Source organism: Anabrus simplex, chromosome 2 (assembly GCF_040414725.1).
Source record: "Anabrus simplex isolate iqAnaSimp1 chromosome 2, ASM4041472v1, whole genome shotgun sequence".
NCBI lineage: Eukaryota > Metazoa > Arthropoda > Insecta > Orthoptera > Tettigoniidae > Anabrus > Anabrus simplex.
Genome location: NC_090266.1, coordinates 1133330323 through 1133352431, shown reverse-complemented (window position 1 = coordinate 1133352431; position 22109 = coordinate 1133330323). Strand labels below are relative to the sequence as shown.

The window sequence follows — 22109 nt, the reverse complement described above, 5'->3', positions numbered from 1 at the left end:
CACTTGCTCAGTGCAAATCATTTCATTATAGAATGAATTACATCCAGGAACCTCTCTGCCTTATGAGAGGGTACCAACTGCCCCATCTTCCTCTCACTAAATATCTTGGAGTAAAAGCAGGTGGCTTTTTAAACAATTACATATTTTCTTCTTCTGCTAATGGTTTAACATAGCACTAACTCATCGAATGGTTCTGATGATGCAAGCATGGGAAAGGGCTATGACTGGGAAGGTAGCGGCAGTGGCCTTAACTCTTTCCAGTCTAACAGCTCGCAGCGGCTGAAATAACGTTCAGGCCGCGCTGTGGGCATAGCCTGTAGTAAGGTTTGACAATTCACTAAAAATCGAGAATGAGCTATGCACGCATTCTGGTGGTTACATCGTGTTTCTTCATGTATTAGTTACGAGAGTATTTAAGCAGATGGCAGTATTACATGTCTAAGTCAGAGAATTTATGACATTTTCGATCAGCATGCATCAGTAGATGTTGTCACTCAGTGAGCTCTCGCAGCAAACACGTGCTTGACGAAAGTGATATTTTTGATATTTAATGATATATTATAAGTTTATGTGCAAATGAACATATTATTGACATATGAATTTGAAACTACTTCTTAGATTTCATTATGATAGGAGGTTGTTTTACGGCCTAGCAGATGTTCCCGCGTATTTCATATTTGCGTGAATACGTAAGATTGTCTACATATTAGTAAAGTTGTCTGTTTAGAAGACTGTATTTTCTCTTTCTCAGAAGTCTTTTGTCGTAAATGGAACAATAATTTTACATTTGAGTAACTTTTGACAAAATTTATCAATTAAAATAAAATTTCATAAGAGCTCATATTTTCATTATTGTAATTATTACTTTTATTTTTATATTGTACTCATTATTGTTGTTGTTTTGTTATTGCATTTTATATTAGCAAAATAGGGTAAATATAACAGTATTTCAGAAAACTGTACTTGCTTAGTTATCCGTCAGACCTTTCGTCCATTCGCAAAACATGGTATAAAATATAAACAATTTTAAAATCTCAAGTGATAGTTGACATGATACCAACAGTGTTTTTCAAAATTAGGTGCTCAAACAAGCACAAAGAAAAAAGAATTATGCAAATATCTCCTACAGGTACAGAGATATAATGTTTTGAAAACCCTTAAAAATGCCCAGTCCACAACGTTTATTAGGGATATTAAGGCCCAGACTGGAATGGATTAATTAAGGTTCAGCCCCACCAACATTTACACTATCAATGACTAGACTATTATTAGGAACTGGAGGTATTTCCGGATATATGACAATGGGGCGAGAGAGGAAGCTGCATTAAAAATCGGTATGTCAGTTATGAAAATGCTAGTTAAATGTGTACAGTTTTTGTTATATTTTTCAGTGGAGGGAAAATATCAGCATTCTTCAAATGCCAGTTGTTATACTTCGTTCTTTCTAATTTTTGAACTACAGCATGTATATGCAGATTCTTTACAGGAAAGGACTAGAAAGAATATTAAGAGGATATTTAAGTCACACTAATTAAACAATTGTTTAGATGTTTAGCATGAAAAAGCAAATGAGTAATGGAAGGGAAAATAAAAGGAAATGTCATTATCTGCACTACTGATAACTTTTTCATATACAGCAATAATAGTACAATGCAAGAATGACAATGACTGAGTACTACTGTATTAGGATTTAGGATTACTGGAATATCAGTCACGGCATCAAAAATCTATCTATTTTGTATTAACCTGTCCCTTCACATAATTTTTATACAGAGATGATACTGGACCTAACTGAAGCCGTCCATTAATTTATTCACATGTTAAGTGTAAATAAATTAGCATTCCATACCTTCTTTATACTAGCCTTACTGATACAAATGTTTCAAGGTCTAACCATTAGGACTAATACAGTGAAACCTCGGAATGCGAATAACTTGGTCTATGAGTGTTTTGCAAGACGAGCAAACATTTTAAATAAATTAAACTTGATAAGCCTCCGTGGCTCAGACGGCAGCGCGTCGGCCTCTCACCGCTGGATACCGTGGTTCAAATCCCGGTCACTCCACGTGAGATTTGTGCTGGACAAAGCAGAGGTGGAAAAGGTTTTTCTCCGGGTACTCCAGTTTTTCCTGTCATCTCTCATTCCAGCAACACTCCCCATTATCATTTCATAGCATCTATCATTCATTAATAATCACTTTGGGAGTGGCGACCCCATCGTACTAACAGCCTATATCTGCTTCATTCATTACATCCCTGACCCGGTCAATGACTGGAAAACAGGTTGTAGGTTTTCATTTTCCATATAACTTGATAAGCGAGTGAGGTTCCGCAATACGAGCATCACGTGTGCCTACGTTTTCCCCGCCCCCTGTTCATTTGTTGTATGGATGAACGATGTCTTTGGTCCTGTAGTGCAGAAATACCTTACAGAAAATAATCTTTCGCTCAAAGTCTTACTGGTTATGGACAATGCTCCTGCTCATCCTTCAGGCCTTGAGGCCTTGAGGACAACTACCTGGAGGAATTCAAGTTCATTAAGGTTAAGTTCCTTCCTCCCAACACTACTCCAACCTATGGATCAGCAAGTCATTTCAAACTTCAAGAAGCTATACACCAAAGCACTATTTCAGCGATGCTTCGAAGCGACCGAAGAAACAAACCTTACCCTCCAAAAGTTTGGAAGAAATCATTTCCCCATCGTGAACTGCCTGAATATCATCGATAAAGCCTGGGATGGAGTCACCAAGAGAAGTCTCACTTCCGCTTGGGGAAAGTTGTGGCCTGTCTGTGTTCTTGGACGTGACTTTGAGGGGATTGTTGGTGACAATGAGCCGCCGATTGTCGATGAAATTGTGTCCTTAGGGAAGACTATGGGGCTGGAGGTGAATGACGTGGACATTGAAGAGCTGGTGGAAGAACATAGCCAGAAACTGACTACCAACGAACTGATGGACCTGCATCACGAACAACAGGAGTAGGTTATGGAGATCTCGTCTGTGGAAGAGGAGGAGGAAAAGTCAGTGAAATCTCTCACTTCAACTTAGATTCGGGAGAAGTGCAAAATGTGGTAAACGGTAAAATTTTTTGTAGAAAAACACCACCCGAATAAGGCTTATTTATTTAGCATATGGCTTATACAGACATAATCAGTAACATACATATATACATATTCACAGCTGAGAAACAAAGCAACTTGTGCTTCACAATTGAATGTCTAATTCTTCGATCCAGCGTGTAGCATCCAGAGTCAGCAGCAGGAAGTCATCCTCATCACCGTGATAGGCTCAAATCCTACATTCCCTGACGATATGACGAACAGTCTGGTGAGGAGCTCCACAGTCACAGTCTGGATTAGGTAGCTTTTTCCACTTATGGAGAGTGGCTCTGCACCGACCATGTCCTGTTCTGATTCTATTCAGGGCAGTCCAGGTCTTGCATGGTAGGTGGGATCCACTTGGAAGTCTGGGACCTGAGAAGAAGGTATGAAGGCGCACATCCGTTGCTGCTTTCCATCTACTTTTCCACTCATCAAGAGATTTAAAATCCTTAGCATCCATGTTAGAGGCATCACGCAGAGTTGGATGGCGTGATTTTAGTCTGTTAAGATTCAGAAGTGGCAGGTCACTATTCACGGGTAGACTAGGATTTCTTGAGATCTTGTGAAATTCCTTCATAAGGGCATTAGATCAGCGTAGATCAGGTGGCATTATACCAGTTAACAGTGGAAGCCAATGAACTGGAGTAGATGTGATTGCACCAGATATGATGCGCATTGTGGTATTAAACTGGGCGTCAACAAGCCTTGTATGATGACTGTTCATCCAAACAGGTGCACAATACTCGGCACTTGAAAACACCAAACCCAGGGCTGAAGATTGCAAAGTGGTTGCTGAAGATCTCCAGGTAGTTCCACACAGTTTATGAAGGATGTTATTTCGAGACTTCAACTTTTGTGCTAAGTTCAGGAGGTGTTGTTTGAAGGATAGTGTGCGGTCCAAGATGACACCAAGGTATTTTGGGTTCCAGTTATGACGAAGAATTCTCCCTCTGAAACTAACATTCAGTTTCACGTTCGCCAAACGATTATTTAAATGAAAGCAAGACACTTCTGTTTTGCTCGCACTGGGTTGGAGTCTCCAGATTTCGAAGTAGTCTTCCAGTAAAGACAGGTCTTTGGTCAGAATCTCTTCAGTCGTCATCATTACCTGATCTTGTACAGCTAGAGCCAAGTCATCGGCATAGCAGAATTTTCTGGATGAAGTGTCAGGAAGGTCAGAGAGATATAAGTTGAACAATAATGGTAAGAGAACTGATCCTTGGGGCAATCCGTTGTTTAGCTTCCTCTCCTTGCTTATCTTGCATCCAGTGATTACTTGGAACTTCCGATCACTTAACATGTTGTTAATCAGTTGAGCCACCTTTCTGCATGGTATGATACGAAGAAATTTGTAGATACCCGAATAAGGCTGTAGCAGTGCAAGTGATGAATCAGTTCAATGAAAATGCAATGTCACATTTTCGTGAAATCCTCAAAAAACAGGCAAAAACAACAGTCAATGGACAGGTTCCTCGTTAATGTTGCATGGAGAGAAAACAAATCTAGTGGGCCAACAGATAGCAGTGATTCCGTTAGTGAAATTCGTGCTACACGGTAACTCTTCTTATGTCATCTCTCGTCTCCCTCACAACAACAATGATTCTATTGTAAGGAAAAGTGCACTTTAATTTGTTTTGCATTATATTTTGTTTTATTAATGGTATGCGAATAAATATTTTTGTGTTGTGGACGAATCACCCGCGTTTCAATTGTTTCTTATCGGAAAACTTGTTTTGATATACGAGCGCTTTGGATTACAAGCATGTTGCCGGAATGAATTATGCTCGCAATCCAAGGTTCCACTGTAGTTCTATGCACCTAAGCTCAATTAAAACAATGATTTGGAATACATTCCATACAACCTTTACAATATCTTAGTAAATTTTATTTGAACTAACTTGACAAAAAGATCAACACTATTAATTTACTGATGCTGGTCTATCAAACAAATTTACATTACCCTCATGAATATATGATATACAAAGTTCATCATTACACCAACTGCAGTGGCAGTATTTAAGAAAATTTCCATTTCAGTAACAAAAAATATTCTAAATTAAGCCTTACCTTACATCATCAAGGAATTCTTGCATACTGTTTTCAGCATCTCTCCACACACTTTCAGCAGCGGAATATGATTCAGAACGTATGTAGTCTCTCCAGAAATAAAGACCATTAAAGAATCCATTCCAGACATCATTACCAAACTTGTAAACATTTGCCTGTAATGTTCAAACAGAGAATCACCTTATTAGTAACATGGGGGTGATCTAGTACTATGGATGCTCACAAAATCAACAAATCTATTGAAGTAGAGTGAATTTTAACCTTGAGCTCATCTTCAAGTTCTGGACGCCAACGGAGGTTTGAAGTTACAAGACGGGAGTGATTGAGGCGTAGATAAAATGCTATGTCTGATACATGAACATCCTCGTAATCAGTCCACATACTGAAGATTGCATTCCGTGAATCAGGAACATTTCCATTCATGTAGAAATTTCTTTCTGAGCCATCTGAAATTTAACCATAATACAGATTTCAAACCTTCTGATACAAAATCGATAACTTATATGTCTTGAGATTAATAATAATAATAATAATAATAATAATAATAATAATAATAATAATAATGATAATGATGATAATAATTGTACCAGGAGGTACACCCCAACACTGCGCATTTAAACCTAGCGCCTAAAAGAACTCCTCTACTGGTGAAACAGTGAAATTGAAGCTAGACCAACTTATAAATTTACTCAGAAGATGTCACCACAGAAATCTGATGTAATTTTGTTATTGCGAAGTTTCCTGTACTGTATGAATTTTTACTTGTTTTGTTTGCCATTCATCAAGAAGTTTGGACATTCTACCATAGATGTCACTGCTAAAAAACTATTATCATGTACCCTGGTGTGAAGTGAAAGAACTTTTCATTTAAAGAAGTTTTGTATTCATAAGACTTTTTTTACTATTGATGTTCATTTATTTTTGGGTTGGCAATATTTATCTTTTCTTTCCACCAGTTTTGAATCCAGCCAATCCCTAATTTCTGTTATTAATGTTCTATCAATCACATTCTTCTTCTTCTTCTTCTTTTTCGATTTTGAGTGTAACTTTTAAATTACCCTATAAAAAGAGAGGGTGTGACTAGTTTAATCTTGAATGGTCTCAAACTTTCCTTGAGGGTTTACAAACTGCGGATTTTCACGTATCTTGGCCAATTGATCGTCATCTGACCTAGTGTGTGTGCCAAAGCAGGAGGCGGGCAGCGCCTCTTTCATTAGGCAGCAGTACACCAACAAGGTAATGACCACATGTTTATTTCTTGCTAGCTCCGCAGTTTAACCTGAGGGAAAGGTCCGAATCATTAACTATGTAACCTAGTTTTCCTAAAAATGTAACTTTCTGCCAGCTAATGTAAAAACTTCATAAAATCTTTAACTGTAAATTGGGGATAGAGAGTGATAGACCCTCTCGAGCTGCCCTTCATATTGGTTTGAGGTGACTAAGTTTTGTAACTGGTTTTCTTCCTTTCCATAATGTCTTAATTTATTCTTATATGAGTCACCTCCATAGTTTAGGAATAGCCCCTGTTTCATCGGCCTAGTGACCTTTAGGTTTTAAGTGTTCATATCTAGGAGTGCAAGTATTCACCTCCATTCCTTTTGTGTTGGGGCCATTTATTTAGCCATTATTCTTGTTCCATGAAGGCCCAGTAGGTTGGGTATTAAATACCCCTGTATAATCTACAAATTGTAAGTTGATGTTGCCTTGAATAGGCTTGGAAAACTGAGAGCCTGTTAGCTCTTTTTCAAAGTAAGATTACTGTATGCCTCTTGAAGACTAGATGTTGTATTTTGGGAGCAAGTGCTCCATGAATTAGGGGGATTTCTGCCCTTGAATGAATTTGTGCTCTTTGTAAATTTGAGCTGAGAGCTCAGGAAACGTAAAGCGAGGGGCTTGAAGCCCAGGACTTGTGGAATTCACTATATTGTAGTTTCCTTGACTTGTTTCTAAATCGCTAATTTTACCTGTTACGTAGTTAATTGTTGATTTTTGAAATTCTAAAGAAATATAACCTTTGTTAAAGTTTTAAATTAACTTTAATATTGTAGTTACACCCATTCCCCCCGGCACCTTCTTTCACCTCTTTCTGCTCCACGGGTAACACAATAATAATAATAATAATAATAATAATAATAATAATAATAATAATAATAATAATAATAATAATAATAATAATAATAACAATAACAACGTATGTCCAGCCCTTGTCCCGTTTCTCTATGGGGTCTGGTATGAAGTGAGATGAATCTTCATAGTGAGTTTTTATGACCTGATGTCCTTCCTGAGTCAACCTCATCGGAGGAGTTATTGAGATGAAATGAATGGCATGATATGATAGTAGGAGGGGAGAGAGTGAAACCTGGTGCTGACAACTTCTGTCAAATAGCACCAAGGTGTCTGTGCAAGGGTTTAAGTCCCTATCAAACGTATGAATCATGATCAACAGCATCACATTCCTTCACTACATATGAGATCTGCGGAATGGTTTGGAATTGAATTCAGACTTCTGGCATACAATCTAGTGATAGAAAATATATACCACCACTTCTCCTACCCTGTCAGCCAACGTTCTGATGGTAAATTTTTTTTGACCAACGGGAGTCGAACTGGATAACCATGGTGTCAGACCATATAGACATCACACCTTAATAATCATGGCCACCAGGCGGGTTAATAATAATAACAATAATAATAATAATAATAATAATAATAATAATAATAATAATAATAATAAAGTTTATACCTATCTGAAAATATTTCTGCTCTCTAGTTTATGATGACATAGTCCAGACCATATGAATACCAATGATATTTCATCTCTTCGCTAAATGGTTTCACTTATTATTATTAATGTATTTAACAACTCTTCAATTGCTGTGAATTTTAAGAGCTTTCGGAGTGTCAGGAATTCTGTCCTGTAAGCAAACAAGATATTTATCTTAAAGTAACTGGTGATACCATTATCATAGCCATGGGGCCTCCAAGTTTACTTGGGTTCCAAACCACAGTGATGTGACTTTTTGTTTTTAGAATCTTAAATGCACTGGGAAAGCCCCCCATGGCTTAGGCTCCCTCTCACCGCTGAGTTCCGTGGTTCAAATCCCGGTCACTCCATCTGAGATTTGTGCTGGATGAAGCGGAGGTGGGACAGGTTTTTCTCTGGGTACTCCAGTTTTCCCTGTCATCATTCATTCCAACAACACTCTCCCATATCATTTAATTTCATCCATCAGTCATTAATCATTGCCCCAGAGGAGTGCGACAGGCTTCGGCAGCTGGCACACTTCCAATCCTTGCTGCTAGATGGGGGCTTCAGTCCATTTCCTGACCCAGTCGTATGACTGGAAACAGGCTGTGGATTTTCATTTTCACATGCAGTGGCCAAGGATTCAAACTGTGGCTGCCTTGGTCTGTCTTACAATGGAGTTCAGTAATCTGATAGTATAACTACTGACATAGATCTGTTGCAATTAACTAATTAAAGCCTAATGATAAACTGTAAGAAATGCTAAATGTTGGGATGTTTGGATTTGATTTTTTGGAATAATCAAACATATTCAGCATGATTGTAATTGTTGCTTTCAGAGTTTATGAGAGGGTGTACTGCCAATGCATTTCCAAGTATTAATGGTTCATCACAAATACTACACAGGGACATAAGTCACACACACTGTACAACATGTAAATTCCAGTGTATTTGTATATTGTTAGAACTAGGTTCCAAAAGGCAATTAAATATCCAGCTAGAGTTGTTGAATAATATCTCAGAAACTCTTCCATTCAAATTGGCTATCAGATTATGTGGGCAGTGTTCCCACAAGGTTGGGACAAGTGGCTGGACTGGCTGGCAGGTTCAATATTGGCTCAGTCTGGTGGTATATGCCAACATGTAAAAGAATTCCAGCAGGACAAACTTCATGTCATATTACTTTTAAAGTTTAACCTATATAGTAATACAGCGTATTTCCTGGTATTAAACAGTCATGTCACTCCTTGCTATATTCCACTATTGACCTGGTTTGGGTTGGGCACGTTCTTATGTGGTAAGTTCCACATATACTGTTATACAGTTCTCACACACAATTTTCATCTGGGTCATGAAACACTTTCGGGAGCAAATCTTGTGGTGGAAACCATGAACTGCAAGCCTGGTCATGACTTGCCTTATTTTACAGAGAGATTGTGTCCATCTTTGGTCCCGCATCGCATCTGTTGTGTAGAATTCCCTCAGTATATCCCGCTTTTTATTCTGTAGAGCTTGGAGCAGCTTGTTGTAACTTTTTGTAGTTGGTAGTAGAAGAGTTATTCGTAGATCCTCTATTAGGAATATTTATCTTGCAAGCTCGTATACCAGTCTGGATTTGGTTGTCTTAGATATACCAAGGGCTCTTTTGAAAAATCTAGATTTTGTCTTTTCTATCTCTTCCAATTGCCTATAGTTAAAAAATTCCCATTTTAGCTTGAGTCTATATGTCAGAATGGGTAGTACCTTCATTTGAAAAAGTGCCATTACTGTTTCAAGTAATATATATGTCCAATGTCTGTTATAGCTTTTATTGCGGTGGCTGTTTTTGACCTTATGTGAAGTCTAAAGGTTCTTCCTGTAACCTGTAAGGTAATGCCTAGGTATTTGAAATTGCTGATTATTTTCACTTCCTTGCCGTTGCAGGTAACTTGGTCGGAAACTGCTGGTCTTCCACAGTTTCAAAAAATTATCATTACCGTCTTATTCTCATTGATTGTAACTTCGTTTTTCTGGGCCCAGTCACTTAATATGTGTACTGCCTTTTGCAAGTCATTTATCTGCTCTGAAGCTATTGCCATATCATCCGAATATATGTATAATTTAGCTTTTGTTGTTTCTCGGATTCTGTCACCAACATCGTATATGAGCACAATAAATAGGGTGGGGCTCAGGGGATCGCCTTGAAGTACACCATCCGTTTGCACTATCCAGTTTGAATTCCCAACTCTGTCGTAGACTTGCATGAGGGTCGTTGTTCTTGTTCTGCCTGTTAGCATTTCTAACATGTTCATAAGTATAGTTCTCCTTGAATTTTTCTACAAATTAGCAATCAGATTCTATACTGGCATATTTTAAATATCTGTTCATCATTTCTTCTTTCACTCTAACGAGGGGAACTTAGCCACGAGTAACAACAGGATTTGCCAGAAACTTTGCTCAGTGAAAGAAGGGTGGAACTAAGTGAACAAGTTTCGCCTTAACCGTAGACACTCTCCTACTTCCGAGAAAATGATGGTTGAAGTTTCTGACATGCTTTATGTGCCTATTAGCGCGCAACAAGTTCAACCGATATAGTTGGCCCATTATTGGACATTATAAATTTTCCAGCTAACTCATTCCTGGTGCCAGTGTTTTGGACTAGTGTGCTAAGTTGGGTGGCACAGCAGCTTTCACTGCAGTCTCACACCATTATGCCCCACGTTCAAATCTCGATTAAATTTTTGTTTCATTTATTTACTTTTGTCGACTGATGATTACTATGATATAGATGTTGATTCCCATAGGGAATCTGAAATATCTGTCCTGAATGAGCAAATTTGTAATACCAATATAAATGGTCCGTTATTGGACATTATAAATTTTCCAGCTAACTCATTCTTGGTTGCCAGCGTTTCGCCCTCATGTGCTAGGGTGGGCTCATCAGTTGGTACCTAGCACACCTACCAATACGCTGGCTAGTGCATACCGTGGAGGCCACTGCGTAGGCTAACTGGAGCCACCGGCAGTGCCAATGCACTAAGAGACTTTGTCTCATTATCAAAAATTGATGCCTGCTTGGCCATCAGATGATATAGATGTTGATTCCCATAGGGAATCTGAAATATCTGTCCTGAATGAGCAAATTTATAATACCAATATAAATGGTCCGTTATTGGACATTATAAATTTTCCAGCTAAGTCATTCTTGGTTGCCAGCGTTTCGCCCTCATGTGCTAGGGTGGGCTCATCAGTTGGTACCTAGCACACCTACCAATACGCTGGCTAGTGCATACCGTGGAGGCCACTGCGTAGGCTAACTGGAGCCACCGGCAGTGCCAATGCACTAAGAGACTTTGTCTCATTATCAAAAATTGATGCCTGCTTGGCCATCAGATGATATAGATGTTGATTCCCATAGGGAATCTGAAATATCTGTCCTGAATGAGCAAATTTATAATACCAATATAAATGGTCCGTTATTGGACATTATAAATTTTCCAGCTAAGTCATTCTTGGTTGCCAGCGTTTCGCCCTCATGTGCTAGGGTGGGCTCATCAGTTGGTACCTAGCACACCTACCAATACGCTGGCTAGTGCATACCGTGGAGGCCACTGCGTAGGCTAACTGGAGCCACCAGCAGTGCCAATGCACTAAGAGACTTTGTCTCATTATCAAAAATTGATGCCTGCTTGGCCATCAGATGATATAGATGTTGATTCCCATAGGGAATCTGAAATATCTGTCCTGAATGAGCAAATTTATAATACCAATATAAATGGTCCGTTATTGGACATTATAAATTTTCCAGCTAACTCATTCTTGGTTGCCAGCATTTCGCCCTCATATGCTAGGGTGGGCTCATCAGTTGGTACCTAGCACACCTACCAATACACTGGCTAGTGCATACCATGGAGGCCACTGCGTAGGCTAACTGGAGCCACCGGCAGTGCCAATGCACTAAGAGACTTTGTCTCATTATCAAAAATTGATGCCTGCTTGGCCATCAGATGATGTAGATGTTGATTCCCATAGGAAATCTGAAATATCTGTCCTGAATGAGCAAATTTATAATACCAATATAAATGGTCCGTTATTGGACATTATAAATTTTCCAGCTAACTCATTCTTGGTTGCCAGCGTTTCACCCTCATGTGCTAGGGTGGGCTCATCAGTTGGTACCTAGCACACCTACCAATACGCTGGCTAGTGCATACCGTGGAGGCCACTGCGTAGGCTAACTGGAGCCACCGGCAGCCAGTGTATTGGTAGGTGTGCTAGGTACCAACTGATGAGCCCACCCTAGCACATGAGGGCGAAACGCTGGCAACCAAGAATGACTTAGCTGGAAAATTTATAATGTCCAATAACGGACCATTTATATTGGTATTATAAATTTGCTCATTCAGGACAGATATTTCAGATTCCCTATGGGAATCAACATCTATATCATCTGATGGCCAAGCAGGCATCAATTTTTGATAATGAGACAAAGTCTCTTAGTGCATTGCCACTGCCGGTGGCTCCAGTTAGCCTACGCAGTGGCCTCCACGGTATGCACTAGCCAGCGTATTGGTAGGTGTGCTAGGTACCAACTGATGAGCCCACCCTAGCACATGAGGGCGAAACGCTGGCAACCAAGAATGAGTTAGCTGGAAAATTTATAATGTCCAATAATGGACCATTTATATTGGTATTATAAATTTGCTCATTCAGGACAGATATTTCAGATTCCCTATGGGAATCAACATCTATATCATCTGATGGCCAAGCAGGCATCAATTTTTGATAATGAGACAAAGTCTCTTAGTGCATTGGCACTGCCGGTGGCTCCAGTTAGCCTACGCAGTGGCCTCCACGGTATGCACTAGCCAGCGTATTGGTAGGTGTGCTAGGTACCAACTGATGAGCCCACCCTAGCACATGAGGGCGAAACGCTGGCAACCAAGAATGAGTTAGCTGGAAAATTTATAATGTCCAATAACGGACCATTTATATTGGTATTATGATGATTACTACACAAATGGTTTTGTTTAATGTATTTTGAAATATCGTTGCCCTTTTTTGTCTATTAATGTTCTGTCTGGTAAGTGAATTTTAAAACATCCATTTTCCTACACTATTTGCACAGCAAAGGGATATCATGACTAGAAGCGATGTAATAAAAAGCCAAATCCACGCATTGCAAGCACCAGTTTTTGGAAATATGATCCCTTATGGGTGGTTTGTCACAAACTTATTGCCAACACATGAAATCTTCAATAATGTTAACGATGTTTCTTTCTCAAGTGACATTCCCACCTAGAACTGTGGCAAATCTGCCTTTGATCAATGCTCATGGTGTGAAAAATTTATGTTTTGAATGTTTTTATGATAGGTATTATCCAAGGGAATGCACCATAACTCTCTGAAGCATTAATGTAAGAATGAACTTACAAAACATCGTAATCCCTGAAAAATACCATATATTCTGTATATAAATAAATACATAACATTTATTGCAAAACCCAGTTGTAATTTTACAATCAACATAATGCCCTTGTATCCATTAACTTGATAAGAAATATTTGTGTAGTAATTGTCAATGGACATAAATAGATAAATGAAAAAAAAAAAAAAAATAAATAAATAAATAAATCATCAGGAATTGAACACGGGATGCAAAAGTGTGAAGCCATATGCTGATAGCCACTGCGCCACTGACAGTTGAACTTGTTGCGCTCTAAAAAGCTCGTAAAGTACGTCGTAAAATTTGACCGTAATTTTCTCGGAAACAGTAGAGTGTCTAGGGATAAGCTGAAACATGTTTTCGCTTATTTCGCCCCTCTTTTGCGAAGTTTCTGGAAAATCGTGTTGTTACACTTGGCAGGTTCCTCTCGTAAGTTAGAAAATCATAGTCAACTAGCTGCTGAACCCATTGTTGACGGGTTAGTTTCTGTACAGTCGCAGCAGGAATGCTACTTACTGGAGACGAGTGGTGGCAGAAGGACCTCAATTAACAACTGTCAGTCAGTGCAATGTTATTTATTGTTGTATCAATGATTCTCACCTTTGACGCAAATGGCACAAACATCAAATTCGTGAATATCTCCATTATTACAGTTCATACAGTAAAAATGCATGAGGTATACATAATTGAAAAGCAGATTTTCTATCATTATTGTTATGTACAGTTTTTATACAGAACTATTACTTACCGAGATATTTAAGTTTGTGAAAAATGTAACAATCAATAATATTTGTGTTATTACAAGGGGCGTTTGAAAAGTCTGTGCAAAAATAAAAACTACTTACGTGTTTGGGGTAAACCTTTTTAATTTTTAGACATAGTCTCCTTTCAGACTTATACACTTCATCCAACGATGTTCTAGTTCGTTGATCCCTTCCGAATAATAGGATTTGTCCAAGTCTGCAAAATAGCCCTTAGTGATTACAATCACCTCCTCGTTTGAATAAAATCTTTGTCCCGCCAGCCATTTCTTCAAATTGGGGAACAAATAGTAGTCTGAGGGAGCCAAATCTGGAGAATAGGGGGGGATGTGAAATGAGTTGGAATCCTATTTCCATTAATTTTGTGACCACAACTGCTGAGGTGTGTGCTGGTGCGTTGTCGTGATGGAAAAGGACTTTCTTATATGCCAATCGCGGGCGTTTTTCTTGCAGCTCGGTTTTCAAATTGTCCAATAACAACGAATAATGTGCACCTGTAATAGTTTTACCCTTTTCCAGATAGTCGAGGAGGATTATCCCTTGTGAATCCCAAAAGACAGTCGCCATAACCTTTCCGGCCGAAGGAACGGTCTTCGCCTTTTTTGGTGCAGATTCCCCCTTGGTAACCCATTGTTTAGATTGTTGTTTGGTCTCAGGAGTATAGTAATGTATCCATGTTTCATCTACAGCGACAAAACGACGCTTAAAGTCCTCCGGATTCTTCTGGTACAGCTGCAAACCATTCTTGCAACACTTCACACGATTACGGTTTTGGTCAAGCGTGAGCAATCACGGCACCCATCTTGCAGATAGCTTTCTCATGTCCAAATGTTTATGCAAAATATTATGTAGCCATTAAGTCGAGATGCCCACAGCACTAGCAATCTCATGCATTTTAACTCTTCTGTCATCCATCACCATATCATGGATTTGATCAATGATTTCTGGAGTCATAACCTCCACAGGCCGTCCAGAACGTTCAACGTCACTTGTGCCCATATGGCCAGTCCAAAATTTTGAAACCACTTATAAACTGTTCTAATCGAAGGTGCAGAGTCACCATTATGTTTATCAAGCTTCTCTTTAGTCTCCTGAGGCATTCTGCCTTTCATAAAGTCACCACACCAAATTCTTTTTCGTCTATTTCTTGAAAATCACTCGACTTCCTTGATTCACATGAATGCCAAACACAAAGAAATAAACCAATATGGCCGAAACTTGGTGTGCATTCATTCAAGAGATGCTACTAACTAAATATGACCTAGATACGCGTCGGAGGTGCCATCTCTCGGACTTTGCACGGACTTTTCAAACCACCTTCGTATTCCTCGTACTGCAAAATCACACACAACACATAAAAAATTGGGAATTATATTTTGCACAATTTTTGCTACGTACTGTTTTTCATTACAGCTGATATTAACAGAGAAATTTGATATTTCCCTTTTGACCAGCCTAACCCAAGAAGGATGGAGTTTTTATTTTGCTCTTAACTGGTTCATTTTATGGAATATAAAAGTAATCATTGAAGGAACATCTTCATAATAGGTGAAAGGAATGTCGGGTGTACCAATGACTACTGTAAGTTCCCATTAGCTTGACCTAGGAGGAAAAGAAATATGCTGGTACTGTATGATTATTTTTATACTATGAAGTGAATTATTACAAAAGTTAGGTTTCACAAATATATTACAAATTTTAAAGAGAAATTTGAGTGTATTGTAACTTAGTAATTAGTTTCCCTCTCCAGTGGCCTCACCTTGGAGGAAGTATTACATATACTGAAAGAGGATGACAAAGACGGGTCATGTATAACTGAGCCACTGGATGCGGCTGCAGCAGTTGCACACACTAACTGAAATAGTTTTCCACCATGAACGTGGTAAACATTGTAATATTCCCCTCGAAGAGGATTTTCTGTCAATGCATTTTTGGATGCTTGAATTCTGCTGCTGTCTCGTTTGAAGAGACTGCATATCTCAAGTCTATTTGTCAGTAAGGGAATATAGTAACACTTAAATGGAGTATGCCTGTACTGTCTTGGTACTATATAATCCCAAAGTTATGTTCCAACCTGATTGTAAAAGAACTGCTGCACTGTTGGTTCTATTAGTAATATCCTATTTTTTTAGCTTGCTCAATATACTGCCTTGGTATTTAAATTGGTCCATGTTTTGTGATGACTGTTCAAGTAAATGGTTGCATTGGAGTGATCATAACTGCTGCTCTTGTTTGGCTAATTTTTAGCTCATATTCCCTAAGAACTCATTCAAAGCATTCAGTTTTTGTTTCACCTCATTTCTGTTTCTCCTCAAATCATGGCATCGTCAACACATATAAGAGCATTGGTGTCATTACCCTATGTTTCTCTTACAATTTTCACTACATCATGACTAATGGTAATGAGGTACTGCCCTGCTGTACTCTTTTTCTTGTAGTGAACCACCCACTCTCTTCATTACCTATTCATGCACATGACCTCATATCCTTATACAGTATTTTAATTTTACAGATTTTGTTTGGCTAGCATTTTAATGTTGCATTAACTCATCAAAGGTTTTTGGCAACACAATGACGGGAAAGGGCTAGATTGGGAAGGTAGTAGCCATGCCTCAATTAAAGTACAGCCTGACATGAAAACGGGAAACCATGGAAAACCACCTTAAGGGCTGCCGATGGTGGGATTCGAACCCACTATCTCCTGAATGCAAGCTCATAGCTATGCGCCCCTAACCACGCAGCCAACTCACTTTTCATATGGGTCCCACCTGCAAAAATTCATCCAGGCCCCCTTCATGGTTGATGTCTACTCAGTATTTATTAAATTAGGCCTAAGAAGTAGGATAGTGGACTTAGATACTGCTTTCCCTCAGCGGGCATTATTTGTGTTGAGCTGTACACCGAGCTCTCTGTGAATCGAAACCGGCCCCTATTTCATTTACATCAACATACCTTGCCCTTCTACTTTTGATGCTTAATATATTAAAACCTGTGAGGCTACCTTTTGACATAGCACTTAGTTTTTATTTGTTTAAGTTTAGAAAATTATAGTTTGGATGTAGCTACTGTTATAGGGAAAGTGAGGAACAATGCAGTGCACAAGTCCAGAACATTAGAGGTTATGAACAAAAGTTTAGGTAATAACCTAATAGATGATAAAGAAATTAGTTTGATCCTTAATGCATTTCTGAAACTTAAAATCTGGCGAGGAAGTTAATTGGACAGGTCATCCTCATATTCTGACTGGAGATTTAACGTTGCACTGTACAACTCTGCATCTGAGGTAGACGACAGAAATCGTGGATGAAGCACTTTGAATATTTTCCTTACATTATCAATTCCTTTGCATTGTCCATTAATCTGGTTAACTATTATATCCAAAGTCCTGCTGTTCTGTTCTGAAATGTGCTTCTGGATCCATCAACTGTTCATCGCTACAAAGTTAATCAAAATGCCACTTAACTTGCCAAAATCTATATTTTGAAAATTTGGAGCAATACCACAGCTGTTTCTAGTCATGACCTGGTGCATATTATGTAACAAATTCATAGAAGGAAGTAGTCACTATCCTCTAACTAGATACAATGATGAATAATTGTTGAACTACATCACTGTGAACATTGTAAACTTAAATTTAAGATTTATGAAATCAATCAACAAAAACTATATACAATGTCATGAAATACTTCTCTATTTATAATCTACCTATGATTAGTTCCCCTAAGTGAATAACACCACGGGAATACCGGTGCCTGTGATTAGTCCCACTGTGTGAGGAACACCATAGGTCTGCGTTGCTTGTGAGTAGTACCCTTATGTGCGAAACACCATGGGTCTGTGTTACCTGTGAGTGGTGCCACTGTGTGTGACATACCATGGGTGTACATTACCTTTGATTAGTACCACTATAGGAGGAACACCATGGTTCTGCTTTACCAGTGATTAGTACCATTATGAGGAGACCATATTAGTTTGTCTGATGACCTTATGACAATGACACTGTATACAATTTCCATTTGTTTTTACACTTATCTAAGAGTTATTTCCTAGGGAATGTTTTTAAATACATGCACAATCTCATAGAAAACACAAGTTTCTATGGTACAGTTTTCAATTTGAAAAGAGTAACTACTTCCTTAATCCTTGTTAAGTTCATGAAGCAATATGCAATTCACCCTATTATTGTATGTTATGACACATAAAATTTTCAATACCCATAAAAGTATTTTTCACAAGACATCCTTACATACTGTTGCTAAATCTGACCCTGAAATTTGCTTCACGAGAATAAATCTGCATGTAAGTTTTGGGAAGGCATTCTTTCTGATTATATCAGACATGTTTGCGAAATTAATAACTGGTTCGATAGAAGGTAGTTTGGTTTTAGTAAAGGTTATTCCACTGAAGCTCAGCTTGTATGATTCCAACAAGATATAGCAGATATCTTGGATTCAGGAGGTCAAATGGACTGTATCGCGATTGACCTATCTCTATCTAAAGCATTTGATAGGGTGGATCATGGGAGACTACTGGCAAAAATGAGTGCAATTGGACTAGACAAAATAGTGACTGAATGGGTTGTTATATTTCTAGAAAATAGATCTCAGAGAATTAGATAGGTGAAGCTTTATCTGATCAGGGGAATTCCTCAAGGCAGTATTATTGGACCTCTATGTTTTCTTATATATATAAATGATATAAGAAAAGAAGTGGAATCAGAGGTAAGGCTTTTTGCAGATGATGTTATTTTGCATAGAGTAATAAATAAGTTTCTCACAGCTCGATAGCTGCAGTCGCTTAAGTGCGGCCAGTATCCAGTAATCGGGAGATGTGAGTTCGAAACCCACTAACGGCGGCCTTGAAGATGGTTTTCCGTGGTTTCCCATTTTCACACCAGACAAATGCTGGGGTCAACTATATTGGTATTATAAATTTACTCATTGAGAACAAATATTTCAGGTTACCAATGGGAATCAACATCTTTATCACAAGTGGCATGTTCCGAGCTGTCAGGGAAAGATGGCGTGGAATGACGAATAAGTCTGAGTGGTGTCTTTAAAAGTAGGAAAGATCACAATATGAAGATAAAGTTGTATTTCAAGAGGACAAATTGGGGCAAATATTCATTTATAGGAAGAGGAGTTAGGGATTGGAATAACTTACCAAGGGAGATGTTCAATAAATTTCCAATTTCTTTGAAATCATTTAAGAAAATATTAGGAAAACAACAGATAGGGAATCTGCCATCTGGGCAACTGCCCTAAATGCAGATAAGTATTGATTGATTGATTGATTGATTGATTGATTGATTGATTGATTATTACCTCACTGAAATTATCAACGCCAGAAGGAACTAAAATTGTGCTTTATCCCTAGTCACCCCAAGCAATAGTCTATTTTTATAGAGTACAGTTCCTTTTACATGAATTTTATCAACTTGAAGATTCTTGACTTTTTTGCTCTCAGAAAGTTGATCAACATGCTTAAAGAAATAGTATTTCCATTTTCCGAAGGAGGAGTTACTTCAAAAGAAGCAGATGATTTTCTCAAATATTGAGGGAGCAAAAATGACAAAATATCTCAAGACATCATAGCATTTTGCATATAATCATGAACTTAAAATTGTTGAAAAACCTAACCTGTACAACAAAAGCTAAAGGTTTCCACCTGTCCAATACTGTTTGTTGTAACCTTACGAAAATTACATTTGTTGAGACTAGTTTCGGTCTTACCAGAGACAATCATCAGTCAAAATCAAGGTCACGGCAAGACATGAATAGAGATAAAATTTAACAAGCAAGCATGAAATTTAATGCAAGAAAAGTAAAGTTTTGGAAAACACTCATTACAACCACATGTCCTGTGCAAGCTCTTGTTGAAAAAAAACAAAAGCTAAAGGTTTCCACCTATTCAATACTGTTTGTTGTAACCTTACGAAAGGTACATTTGTTGAAACTAGTTTCAGTCTTACCAGAGACAATCATCTGTCAAATTCAACGTCACGGCAAGACATGAATAGAAGATAAAATTTTAAAAGCAAGCATGAAATTCAATGCCAGACAAGTAAAGATATGAAAACACTCATGTCCTGTGCAAGCTCTCAGCTTTCCTCCAATTTGAAGACTGCACCTCACAGAAGACCAGGTGAAACACTAAAATACCAGCACTTGAGGAATCTTCTAGAACTCAGCTCAGCTGAAACAAGTGTGAACAGAATGATGTTGATGGGGTGTTGAGATATTAATTTGTTTCCAATATGGATCATTGAAGCAGCACTTAAAATACCAGCACTGGAGGAATCTTCTAGAACTCAGCTCAGCTGAAACAAGTATGAACAGAATGATGTTGATGGGAAAGAGTTGAGATGTAAGTTGGTACCTTCTTCTCCTCACTTTGTAGAGAATATTCTCCAATGGTAGAAATGGCTACGTTTACTTCTGAATGATTATGCCTTTGGTTCTAATATTAACTATTGCTCTGAAAACAATTGCTATTGAGGTGATGGATAAAAATGTTAAACTCTTATCTTCTTCAATATAATAATTCCTTAATCTACAACTTGAGATGAATATCATAAATCATAATAGGTTTTAATACTTCAAGAAATTTACCATCCATTACCTTCAGTAGTGTTAACTGATACACGGAGGAACTTGTCATCAAAATTCAGGTAATAGTCCCCAGTAGAATTCAATTCATTTGCCCTCAGAACTGATCCATTCACTTTATAAAAGGGATAATTAGAAATATACTTCCCCTTAATAAATGATAAATTATTTTGGTCTTTTTTCTGCAAACAAAAAGAAACAGGTATTGAGTGAAAAGCACTGACTGAAAACATAATTAGGTACACAAAAAATAAAGTCAAATTTAATTCCTATAACTCATATACTTATATACCTTAACATAATAATATCATCATCCAGAAAATAAAATGCATCTTCCTGTCAACCAGAAAACCAAGTCTGAAAAGTACTCCATTTTTATTTACAGGAGGGAAATTGGCTAATGAAGGCACAAGACTATCATTTTATATTGAAATGCAGCTTAAATCTCCAGTAAATGTCAACAAGTCACAGCCAAAGGTAATTTTACAATACCTTAGGTTTAGTATGTGAAAGGTGGTCAAATGTATGCAGACAAAGTATCCATATATGATGTAGCCACCATCCACCCACGCAAAAAGAGCACTAAAAAATGTGTGCATCAAGGGGTTAAACCAACTTACACCTTAATGTGACTATTGATGTAATGGTCGTAGTCACAGAACCTCCGGTTTTACACAGAACAGGCATGTGATTTTTTTCATTTTAAAAATCCTGCAAGTACTGGAACCTGGTCAGTAGCAGCAATTGGGCATTAGAAGTGGCGGGAGCACAAAAATTTATAGAAAACAAAAAAAATTACTGGGGGCCTGGGGTATATAGTGGGGAGTAAAAGTTAACAGTTTACCAACTTAATTGCGGTAATAATAGTTTTCTGAAATGTTGATTCAATACCATACAGTAAAACGTTCACCAAAGGAACAATTACACATGTGAGCAACTAAGGTTTCATCCCATCACATACCAACTGCGCTTCTACAGGCTGCTGCGCGAGTCGCCAGTACCTGTTTTGCTGGGCACTGAATAGTTGGTTAGCTGTGTCGAACAAAATTTTGTGTGTATTTCTGATGAATTTTTTAAATATTTAAAGAAATTATAGGAAAAAACTAGGTAACAGATAACAGGGATTGCATAAATTGCTTAAAAAAAAGTAATTCATAGTTTTAGGTGGCTAAAATTGAATAAAAATGTAATTTCTTCTCCACAAAGTGTAAGGGGGTGGGGGTGGAATTGCCCCCTCCCCTTCCCCCCTGCCTAATCGCCACCACTGAACCTGTCAAGAAGTCAAAGACCATACCATTCAGCTATCATGCTCCTTTACATCTCAAAATTGGTAGATCATGCTTGTTAGCATAGCAAGCTACTAGTTCGTCAGAGTGGTTGTGCATGATGACTTTCACACTTT

The 22109-nt window shown here is 38.1% G+C and overlaps 1 protein-coding gene across 1 annotated transcript in view; it reads right to left on the bottom strand.

Annotated features, from left to right (window-relative positions):
* Window positions 1-22109, bottom strand: part of Apoltp (Apolipoprotein lipid transfer particle) — a 668275-nt gene that overhangs the window by 168599 nt on the left and 477567 nt on the right. The window contains exons 50-52 of the mRNA XM_067142082.2: window positions 20721-20889; window positions 5429-5613; window positions 5168-5322 (exon numbers count right to left, since the gene is read on the bottom strand). Coding sequence (XP_066998183.2) covers window positions 5168-5322; window positions 5429-5613; window positions 20721-20889 — 509 coding nt within the window. The remainder of the gene's footprint in view (window positions 1-5167; window positions 5323-5428; window positions 5614-20720; window positions 20890-22109) is intronic.